Source organism: Notothenia coriiceps, unplaced genomic scaffold (assembly GCF_000735185.1).
Source record: "Notothenia coriiceps isolate Sejong01 unplaced genomic scaffold, NC01 NC01_scaffold00032186, whole genome shotgun sequence".
NCBI classification, from domain to species: domain Eukaryota; kingdom Metazoa; phylum Chordata; class Actinopteri; order Perciformes; family Nototheniidae; genus Notothenia; species Notothenia coriiceps.
This window is the reverse complement of record NW_011364887.1, coordinates 42106-54151: the sequence shown is the minus strand read 5'-3', so window position 1 is coordinate 54151 and position 12046 is coordinate 42106. Positions and strand designations below refer to the sequence as shown.

The 12046-nt window shown below is 39.9% G+C and overlaps 1 protein-coding gene across 1 annotated transcript; it reads left to right on the top strand.

Moving 5' to 3' along the window:
• Nucleotides 1-554: 554 nt before the first annotated feature.
• Nucleotides 555-11492, top strand: myofl (myoferlin like; the record flags this gene model as incomplete). The annotated part of the gene is given in 34 exon segments (XM_010788850.1): nucleotides 555-738; nucleotides 1111-1235; nucleotides 1322-1431; nucleotides 2192-2384; nucleotides 2468-2623; nucleotides 2713-2844; nucleotides 2931-3211; nucleotides 3858-3961; nucleotides 4049-4188; nucleotides 4276-4440; nucleotides 4707-4794; nucleotides 4997-5074; nucleotides 5183-5364; nucleotides 5502-5660; nucleotides 5739-5840; nucleotides 6047-6208; nucleotides 6319-6484; nucleotides 6833-6903; nucleotides 7003-7017; nucleotides 7100-7198; nucleotides 7533-7661; nucleotides 7957-8112; nucleotides 8245-8336; nucleotides 8472-8642; nucleotides 8769-8917; nucleotides 9482-9621; nucleotides 9746-9834; nucleotides 9911-10006; nucleotides 10113-10254; nucleotides 10372-10471; nucleotides 10575-10768; nucleotides 10850-10959; nucleotides 11060-11207; nucleotides 11345-11492. Coding segments are annotated over 34 exon segments (4467 nt in total), but the record flags the coding sequence as incomplete, so codon positions are not given.
• Nucleotides 11493-12046: the final 554 nt, after the last annotated feature.

Sequence of the window (12046 nt, the reverse complement as noted above, 5' to 3'; positions counted from 1 at the left end):
TTGAAAAAAAAAAAAAAAATGAAGTTACTTTTGCGAGATATCACAAAACCCTTTCTACCCCGTCTACAAACTGCAACAGGGTTTTGCGAAATCTCGCAAAAGTATTACGAGATCTCACAAAGGTTTTGCGATATCTCGCAAAACTTTTTTTTTTTTGTTCAAATAATTTTTTTTTTCTTCTCCATGTCCCCTAGGGGGCTCCGTACAATACAATACTGTTTGAATGACACAACACAAATATTTTTGTCAATACCTTCATGCTAACGTATAACTTATATTACTGAACATTATGCTAATACATATATATTATAACTGTGTTTAATGTGGGACACCTTTTTGTAATTGCTGACAATGTTTTAATGCTTCTTCTATTTTACATGATTTTTGAATGAAAAAATCAGCAGTTGGTTAATGGTAGAATTCATGACATATCAATTATCCAAATGAAAATGCAATTGAAGACACATTTGTTATAGTTCTTTTAGCATGATTGAGAAAAGAGACAGAAATAATCCCGCCCTAACCTCTTACACTGCCACATCCTTTTCGTTTGTGTGCAGAAATACCAGCGGAGGAGGAATTTCTACCTGTGCGCTGTGTTTCACAGTGCATGCATGCTTCAAGTGCCGGGCGAGCCTATCCAGTTTGAGGTCAGCATTGGTAACTATGGTAACAAGCTGGACTCCACCTGCAAGCCCCTGTCATCGACCACCCAGTACAGCTACGCTGTGTTTGATGGTATGAAAAGAAGAAGTCTGCAAGAATAATACCAAAATAAATTACTCAATTTCACAATTTATGGTGTTTTTGTTCAGAAGAATGAACATGCATTACATAATATTTCAACCCTGGTTAATGTCATTACTTATTGAAAGTTAAATAAAATAAATATATATATTATTATTAGAACTTTGCTGTAACAGTGAATAATGTACATTTCTGAAGTTCAAAAGGGCTTGGAGCTCTGAGGGTTAAACTGTTTATCATATTGTAAGTGTGTTTAAACCGGGATTATGGAGCCAATGAGACATGGACTCCACATGTTAGTTAGTGGTCCACTCCAGTACTTGTGTTTAAAATGACTGGGTGTATTTATTTGGTATTCCACAGGTAATCACTACTATTACCTGCCCTGGGCTGACACTAAGCCTGTTGTGATTCTCACTTCATTCTGGGAGGACATCAGTCACCGTCTGGACTCTGCCAATTTACTCCTCTTCATCGCTGAGAGACTGGTGAGAATATGTCACGCACATATTGTTCATGTCTACACAGGCAGTACTTCTCAGTAATATCCTTTTATATGTGTGATTTATTTTAGGAGTCCCACCTTACCGCTTTAAAAACAGCCATCTTAGCCAAAGAGTCTGAAACACGTCTGGCAGAGATTTGGCTCAAACTCATCAACAATATGATTGAGGATCTGAACAGGTAAGACAGGACCAGACAGACCCTGGACCTGTGTGTTGTATCAAGTTATGCTTTATTGCTGCTTATCATAAGGAAAAGAAGTGTGGTCATTGTTTTCATGTCAAATACATTTGCAGGTGGATGTTTTGGTGGAGTTATGAGGTCAATTGTTTTAAGACCTGTCCATACAACTATTATTAACTTTTTGGATGATACTTTTTCCCAGAAACAATTTCAATAAAGAATATTATTATCATTTTAGGACCATTTCAGGCTACTGGTGTAATTTTACAATAGCATCATAATGCATGAAATATGTATGTAGAACAATGTAATGTACATGAAAAATGTAATGTGGAAAAAATTACTAAAAATAATAAACAAATAAAATAAACCGCCCAACATAAAACAATACATTAATTTGACTCTGAGCTATTATAAATATCAAACATTTGGGCAGGGGGTATATGGCCATTCACCCGTAACAATAATAATGGCAATATATTGCCAATCCAGTTATTCAGAGGTTACAACCTTTGTTAACAGAAAGTGCAAAATAACAGCATATTAGCTATACAGTACATTAGATATAAGTAAGAACAACAACACTCTTTATCATGAACCGCATAAACTGCAGACAAAAAGGTCAGCAACGTCAACAATATTGATGCCATGTCCGTTTCCTTTATGATACGTCAATTGTGTTATTATTGGGAAAGGCTCAACTGTTTTACCTTGTTATTTTCTTTAAGCATTAATCTTATTCACCAATTTTTTACAGTTTCCAGCTCCCAGTGCTGGAGGGCCAGCCCAATGTGACTGTACTGGATCTCCAGTTGAAAAAGCTTCGAGACGCTGCTGTGGACGCCATCAGAGAGATGGCCAATCGCATGAAGGGGGAGGCCACGAATGTCAAAGACACTGTTGGTGACATCGAGGACTGGTTGGAAAAAATCAAGCAGCTGGCAGAGGAGGTCAGGAAAAGCATAAATATGAAGTTATGTAAAAAGTAATTGAGACGTTATCCTGTAACTTAAATGTTGTGTGTCTTAATCAGCCTCAGAACAGCATGCCTGATGTGATCATCTGGATGTTAAGAGGAGAGAAGCGAGTGGCTTTTGCTCGAGTCCCAGCAAACCAGATCCTGTACTCTGACTTTAGTGAACAGGCGCGTGGCAAGCACTGTGGACGGACTCAGACCATTTTCATGCAGGTACAGAATAATGTATTTATTTCTAAATTGATATTTTACTGGTAATGTTCAGAAAGAGTGCACACCTTTTGTATTTGTTTCTTTGTCAGTACCCCATGGACAAAAACAAAGGGGAGAAGGTCCCTGTTCAGCTACGGGTCAACATGTGGCTCGGCCTCTCTGCTCATGAGAAGAAGTTCAACAGCTTCTCAGAGGGAAACTTCAGCGTCTATGCTGAAATGGTAAAGTAGCTACACTATAAATAAGCTTTTTTATATACATATACGTTTAATCTGATATCAGTTGTTATCTCTGATTTTTTCCGCAGTATGAGAACCAGGCCCATGTTTTAGGGAAGTGGGGAACTACCGGTCTGGTTGGTCGCCATAAGTTCTCAGATGTGACTGGAAAGGTGAAACTCAAACGAGAACGCTTTCTGCCCCCCCGTGGATGGGATTGGGAGGAGGACTGGTTTGTTGACCCTGAGCGATGGTAAGTCAATGAAACACACCATATCACACACACACACACACACACACACACACACACACACACACACACACACACACACACACACACACACACACACACACACACACACACACACACACACACACGCACACACGCACACACGCACACACGCACACACACACACACATGATGTGCCCATCCCCCCACATTGATCACACCTGGCACACGCAATACATGTTCAGTGTCTATTATTTGTATATTTACTGCAGTTTTTCATTTATACCAGTAGTCTGATACACTGTGTATAGTTTGAAAGGGTGTTAAATGAGATTTGGAGATGATGAATGGTTTTTGTGTTAACGTAATAGCAGTTAAAACAGGACCAGTCAAATTTCACCATGAACACCAAAGTAAGGGGGGGAAAACTAAGACAATAGGAGGGTTAAATGACTGTAAAATGTGGAAGAAGTCGATTTTAGTGTTAGACCTGTAGAGAACTTCAACCGGCTCAGTTAATTACAGCGTTTTGCGTTATTTAGCATGTTATTTTGGTTTAACAGCCAGCAATGTTACTGTTTTGATTCACTTTTCATTCCAGACACAGCAATAGCATATACGATATCTGATTAACGCACAGAACTATACATTCCCAGCAACAAGTCGAACACACAAACCTAGCAACTACCTGTTGAACATTGTGGAACATTTAGCAACCTAACCAGCGTCTGGGTTTATCAATAGCTATACACTACATACATGAATGACATTGGATCTGTGTTGTCTAGAATGGAGAAAAGGTTCAAAGCCCAGCAGAGTTTGAGTGTCCACCTGGATGGAAATGGGAAGATGACTGGAGCTTTGACAGCAACAAGGCTGTGGATGAAAGAGGTAACATCACTAACACTGACATATGTGATTTTCTTTTTAAAACGTTAGATTTAACTTGATCTGTGTGTGTGTGTCTTTTGGCTCTAGGGTGGGAATACGGTGTTACTATTCCTCCCAATGACAAGCCCAAATCCTGGGTCGCAGCTGAGAAGATGTATCATGTCCATCGCAGGAAGAGACTCATAAGACCACGGAAGAAGACATCTGATAAAAAGGCTGTTTCTGAGGTAAGAAAGAGGTAGATGTGGATGAGAAAACGGGGTAGATTTGAGAGATTTTTAAGCTCATTTTTTCTGTCCCTGTCTGTTCCATAGAGGCGAGACCCAGGGGAAGGCTGGGAATACTCTTCCCTGATTGGCTGGAAGTTCCACAGGAAGGAGCGCTCCTCTGACACATTTCGCCGCCGCCGCTGGAGAAGAAAGATGGTTCCCTCAGACTGCATCGGGTCCTCTGCCATCTTCAGGCTGGAAGGGGCATTAGTGAGTCCAGGGAGAAACATGACTAAACATGAGTTCCACATTTCCCCCCCACCAGGCAGTTGTCATGACAACATTTACTTTATGCCATCTGAGTCATATCCTATGATTATTCTCCTGCATGTGCGTGTTCCTGTCCGATGTTGGCAAATCTTTCAGGCAGTTTATTTGAGTTCTGCTTTCTTCCTTTCACAATTTTTCTTAGATTTTGCAGAAATGTTTCCCTTAGAGTGTTCTTTTCAGCACCTCACCCTGTGATTTGTTAACAGGGTGTTGATGTCGACGAGAAGGCCAGTAAAACGGATGCAGCAAAACTATTTGGTGCCAACACACCCACTGTTTCCTGCCACTTTAGCCGTAAGTAGTTGGGTCAGATAAAGTTCATTTCTGGTCACTCTGCTGATTGTTTCTTCAAAGCTCCTGGTGCCAGATAACCTTGAATCAAGAACTAAGTGAAATCTGGATACATCCGCAGTGTGGCAGATGTTCTGTGTGATTAGATTGGTGGTAACGTAGTCATAAATGTTAAACATGCTGAAAATTTTTATCTCCCTTTTAGAGTTTTGCCTCTACCATCTGAGAGTGTACGTGTACCAGGCGAGGAGTCTCTGTGCCATGGACAATGACAGCTTCTCGGGTAAAGTCAAATCCTGGCCTGGACGAATACATGAAATCTACTCAGGATGTAAAATGTTGCTTTAATTCGAAATTCAATTAAACATCACAAACTCCTGGTCCTCCCCAGATCCTTATGCACATGTGTCATTCCTCCATGTGAGTAAGACCACAGAAGTCATAAGGTCCACCCTGAACCCCACATGGGACCAGACTCTCATCTTTGAGGACATTAAGATCTACGGAGACCCACAAACTATTGCCCGCAACCCTCCTGATGTGGTGCTGGAGCTGTGTGACAGTGATCAAGTAGTACGTTGTATATTTTATCTGCCAAATCAAATCACATAAGCATACTAAGTTTTATGCAAAAAGTGCATCTGAGATTCATGTATGATATAATCAGGTGTCACTAAGTGTTTGTGTGTCGTTGCACTTTATTTATAAAGGGTAAAGATGAACCCATGGGTCGCTGTAGGTGCCCCCCTGTGGTGAAGCTGAACCCCAGTGTGGCTCTCAGCCCTAAGCTGCTGTGGTTCCCGGTCAACAAAAAAGGTCGCAATGCCGGAGAGATACTGGTGGCTGCAGAGCTCATACTGAAGAACAAGGTAAAGAAGACACTGAAGAAACTGTTATTAACCTTATAAAACAGTACTTAGTAGCTTATGCTTTTCTTTGCCCTCCAGGGGAATGACGGAGAAATGCCTCTGCTACCTCCTCGCCGGGGGGAGATGCTCTACATGGTTCCCCAGGGAATCAGGCCTGTAGTGCAGCTCACTGCGATCGAGGTACATTACGCCATCATGCTCCTTTGCCAGCACCTATAAATTCCCATCACACACATTTCATGATCAGACAAGATCAGCCCAACCCTGAGATATCTGCTGTGGTTGCATTTCCTACCAATTGTTCCCTTTCCCCCGTACTCTCACCTGTCTTTTACCACTATGGCAGCCTCTAATCTGCCCATGTTAATGTGTTTTTTTTATCCCAGGTCTTGACTTGGGGCTTGAGGAACATGAAGACCTACCAGTTGGCCACAGTCACCTCTCCCAGTTTGATAGTTGAGTGTGGTGGAGTGATTGTGCAAACCGCTGTAATCAAGAACTTCAAAAAGAACCCCAACTTCCCCGGATCTGTGCTGCTCCTCAAAGTGGTACAGACCCTCAAACTCTCTGGAATATATATTCAGACATCTGTAAAAATTGCATGTCTACATTTTCAATATTTTCTCACATGTCTCGTTCTATTGTTTTCTCACCTTAGCTTCTTCCCAAAGAGGAGATGTACACCCCTCCCATCGTGCTGAAGGTAATCGACCACCGGCCTTTTGGCAGGAAACCGGTAGTGGGTCAGTGCACCATCGACTGCCTGGAGCAGTTCCGCTGTGATCCATATCGCATTAACAGTGAAGTCTGCATGTCTGCTAGAGGTACAGTATACACACACATGGCAGACACATACTCATCTCCTTATTTGAGGATTCTTGTTTTAAATGTGTTTGATGGGAGGCATCATTTTGTAACATAAAAAACATGGTTTTTTGCCATGCTGTTTTTCAATTCAAACAAACATTATGTCAACAGTGCAAGAAGAACACTCTTTAAAAAAATAAACAATGCATAAATTAAAAAAAAAAAATATAGAATTCTGATTAAAATAGAAACATTACATACAATAATTAGTTAATTAATTAAATTATATAAAAAATAAAAATAATAATTACAGTAATACTGAAGACAGTAGAGTCTTATTGAATCCTGTTTTAATTGACTTGCAGTGGCTATGATAGCTGCTGCCCAGGGAGATGTTGCCATAGAAATTGATGAGAGACCTATCGTCAAAGCCGAGGTAAGTAATAATGTACTCACTAAAGATATGACAACATTTTCACTACTACGTCTTTCTTTTATTGATAAGTATTCTTTGTTTGCTTCCCACACTATGCAGCTTCACGCAGAAATGGTGAGTTTTTGTTTGTCCTATCACATTTTTAGAGATGTTATCTATCGGCAGATTAAGCGAATCATTATTTCCCCTTGTGTAGGACGAGGAAGCAGTAGACTGGTGGAGTAAGTTCTTTGCCTCTATTGGAGAGAAGGAGAAGTGTGCGCCTTACCTGAAAAAGGGATACGACAAATTACAGGTAAGAACATGTTTTTGCGCATTGCTTAAACACAATAATGATTTGAATCTTTCCCTGAATTCTTGTATGTCATTTTCTTACAGCAAGATATATCTGTGACCAGAAAGTCCTGCTTCTCATTCTTTTCGATAAGAGTTTGGGTATTTAGCTAAAAAAAGATGCTGTACTCCGATACTGAAAAGAGCAGTTAGTAGTTAGTTATTTTAATGAAAGAAATAATACTAATTATTCTGAGTGCTGTTAAAACATGTAACTAAGGTGTGACGTATCGTTAGCTTGAGAGATCACAATATATGAAGTATGACTTAGTTTCTGTTCTTGTGTTGGTTTTCAGGTCTTTAACAGTGAGCTTGAAGAGGTTCAACAGTTCCAGGGACTCACTGATTTCTGCAGCACTTTCAAACTTCAGCGAGGAAAGACCGAGGATGAGGAAGATGACCCCTCTGTGGTGGGAGAGTTCAAGGTAAAGAAGCCCATTGGTACACATGGGTAAACACTGCTTTGGATGCTGTCCAGCTACTTTTCTTAGCCTTTGTCTGCCCTCTGGTGGATAATTTATGAAATGAAACTATTATTTATATCACCTTCTGATTGGTATGTCTGTGAGGGGATATTTAGCTTCAGTATGTAGTACCTCATTGATGTAACAATCTATTGTTACCTTGCTAGGAATATGGTCTGAGGTTCCTGTGTGAATGTTATGAGCTTGTATAAGAGAGGTTATAGGACTAACAGGGCTGTCTTATATGTATATACAGGGCTCATTCAAGATTTACCCACTGTCGGATGACCCAGGGGTGCCAGCTCCACCCCGCCAGTTCAAAGAGCTTCCTGAGAGCGGACCGCAGGGCTGCCTTGTTAGAATTTATGTGGTGCGCTGTCTTGACCTGCAGCCTAAGGACACAAATGGCTTGGTGAGTATTAAATAAAGCTGCAACTAAACCACCATCTTGGTATAGTTACAAATAATTGAGTCACAACAGTGCTCTAGATGTATGAAGATGAAAGATCACTAAAGTTACTTTTTTTGTATTCTCATTTTTCAGTGCGACCCATACATTAAGCTATCACTGGGAGGGAAAACACTGGATGACAGAGATCACTGCAAACCAAACACCCTTCACCCAGAGTTTGGGAGGTGAGACAGCAATGAGTTCATCTTACTGACATTTTGTACATTTTGTATTTGTTCAAATGATTGCTGCCAGTTTGAAGTTAGTCTAAGAACAGAAAGAAGCAGGCTATGCATAATTTGTCGTACATTTTTTACCAGGATGTTTGAGATGTCCTGTTTCATGCCTCAAGACAAGGACCTGAAGATTGCTGTGTATGACCGTGACTTACTGAGCAGAGATGAAAAAGTGGGTGAGACGGTCATCGATTTGGAGAACAGACTCCTGTCTCGTTTCAGGCCCTGCTGTGGCCTGCCTCAGACCTACTGTGTGTAAGTATGTGCTGCTACAGTACAGCATCTGCAGTACAGTGGATGTATCAGACGTCGGCCAGGGAATTCTTTGATTTATTTTTGTTTCTTGAAGACAAAGCCATAACATCTATAATGTTGTTGCAGCTCAGGGATCAATCAGTGGAGAGACCAGCTGAAGCCGTCGCAGATCCTGCAGAACGTGGCCAGAGTGAGAGGCGTCCCTCCTCCACGCATCGAGGGAGATGGAAGCTCGCTCTCTTTCTCAGGAAAAGAATACCACCTGCACGATTTCGGTACTGCCATTGTCAAATACCTTAGAATTATACTGATATATCAATGACTACGTTTTGATATAGAAAATATCTGAGCAGAATGCTTTCCAACTAGTATGAAAGTACGCTGGAGTTGTATCTTGGCCTAAATATGAACCTGTATCTACAAAAGCACTGGGTTTCAAAGTCTAAGACTGGGCTTACCCTCAAACAAGTGAGTTAGTTTACTTCCTCAGTTTGCTGTAGTGCTGAATGCATATGGAACCACGTTATTTGATCCTTTAGACACTCAAAAATAATAATTAGGCCAGAAAACAAACAAAATGAATGATTTTGCACAGTTTTGAGTGCTGTGCAAAATCATTCATTAGTTTGTAACTGTAGCAAATTACAAACATTGAAGCTATTCTACCTTACTGTATGTGATTTTCTTTTAGCCATAGTAACAACAAATTACATGTGTTCACTTCCATTCTCTGAGGCTCCCTTGAAACAGTTTGTAGTCCGCCTCACACTTTTGACCTTTGTTATACTTTACACTATCCTTTCTTTCTTGACCTTTGTGATGTGATGTGCACTTTGCAGAGGCAAACACTGCGATCCATCCACACTTAGGCCCAGCCAGAGAGAGGCTGGCCCTGCATGTACTCCGAGACCAGGGCTTGGCACCGGAGCACGTGGAGACCAGAACCCTGTACAGCTCCTACCAACCCAACCTGTCTCAGGTTAAAACATCCCAAATAACACTACATACATATTTTTTTTAATTAGAGGTAGCAAAGATATATAGTCATATATAATGCTTTTTAGAATAAACATTTTAACGTTGTTTGTTTTTCCTAACTACAGGGACAGATTCAAATGTGGGTGGACATTTTCCCCAAGAGCCTTGGTTTGCCAGGTCCTCCATGTGATATCACTCCACGCAAAGCCAAGAAGTAAGGAACACTTGACTAAATATTGATTTATAAAAATCAATTTAAGGATAAAATATAACAATATTATTTTTAACAGGTATATGTTGCGAGCCATCATTTGGAACACAACAGATGTTACTCTGGACGAGACAAGCATAACTGGAGATAAAATGAGTGACATCTACGTTAAAGGGTAAATTACACGCAATACCCTATCCCTTCATTTATTTATACTTTTACCACCTACTGGACTCATGTACAAGTAGCTTATCTGAATTCAACATTGCCATGTTTTTTAGATGGATGCTGGGTATGGAAGACAACAAGCAGAAGACTGATGTACACTACAGATCCCTGGATGGGGATGGAAATTTCAACTGGAGGTATATCTTTGAGTTTGACTACCTGCCTGCAGAACAGTTGTGCGTGGTCTCGAAGAAAGTGAGTAAGATACTGGAGCAGGAAAAAAGCATCAAATGATTGTTGTGTCATATTTATATATTATTATTGTGTGCTGATGCAGGTAATTGTGTAAATAAAGTGTTTGCGTTTTTACAGGAACACTTTTGGAATCTGGACAAAACTGAAATTAGGATTCCTCCTAAATTGATCGTCCAGATATGGGACAATGACAAATTCTCCATGGATGACTACTTAGGTTAGCATTATGATTAACCCCACACAGAGGGAGGCCTAGATAGAGATGTACAAACGAGCGATAAAGGACTAATTATAACTTCCCATTAATATTTCTGTTACAGGTTCACTTGAACTGGATCTACTTAATCTGATCTCTCCTGCTAAGAGCCCAGAAAAGTGCAGCCTGAAGATGCTGCCTGGTATGGCAGGCTCAGTCTCCACGAAAAAAACCCTGCCCAACTCACTCTTCTCCCAGAAGTCTGTACGAGGCTGGTGGCCATGTGCTATCGAGCAGGATGGGAAACATGTGCTTGGTGTATGTTTATGTCCTTGGCACATTCCATAGTAAAAAAAAAATCCTGGATACTTTTTAAGATTTTGTTTTCAAACTCCACAGGGGAAGGTAGAGATGACACTGGAAATAGTGGAGGGGAAGGAGATTGAGGAGAGACCTGCTGGGAAAGGCCGAGATGAACCAAACATGAGTCCCAAACTGGATCCACCCAAGTAATAAATCAGAGTCCTTTAAACATAAATAAATTATGGGTTTGTTGTTCTATGAATTGTTTAATGTTAACTAATGTTGCTGTCGTTCTCCATTCAACAGCCGGCCTGACACGTCATTCTTCTGGTTTATAAACCCTTGCAAGACCATGAAGTTCATCGTTTGGCGCAGATTCAAATGTATTTTCATTGCAGCGATTCTTCTTCTGCTGGTTTTGTTGTTCCTTGGGATCCTGTTCTACTCCCTTCCTGTAAGATTTCTTAGTTTACTAACTGATTTACTGATTTGAATAATTCTCAAATTTAAATCATATTTTTTTCCCCATCAAACATCATTCCTATGTATTTTTTATTCTGATAGACTTAAATATGTTTTATATATCCACAGAACTACATCTCAATGAAGATCGTGAAGCCTTTCGCCTAAGGAGCACTGCAGAGAAGCTGTCCGTCTCGCTGCTGCAGAAACCACAGTCCTATTTACTGTCACTGACCCTCAGAAATATCCACTTACGCAGCATGATATCTAGCATTTTACTCACACATAACCACAACCAATGTATTTGCACTCTCATTATTGCTTACAGTATTTTTGTTTGTGTTGCCAATCATTTCTCTTGTTCACATTTAGACCAAAAAACCCCCCAATAATGTCTATAATTATGTATTTTTAATAAACTCTGTTTTAAACAAATTGTTAATATTTTGTTATATTTTGCACACATTTGCAATGAATGAAGCTATTTGGAAATGATCTAACTCACTGTATAAGAATATTAATATAGGAAATTCCAATACTGTTATCAACATTAAGTAAGTAATATCAAAACTAAGTAAACATTTTGTTTGTATTAGGTTATTTAGATATCAACATTGTAGTTCACCAGACCTAATTAAAATAGTCCAAAGACATTCCTCTGTATTGCAAAATGTTACATGTTGCAATAAAGAGAACATGGAATAGCAACCAAAAAAAAAATGCTCAGTAAAAAATTATTAATCTCAACGTGTAGAGATAGATACCCCAAAAGTAATCAAATCTAATTAATTTGTACCTATTGTGGCTATTTGTTCTTACTTTTCTCTACTA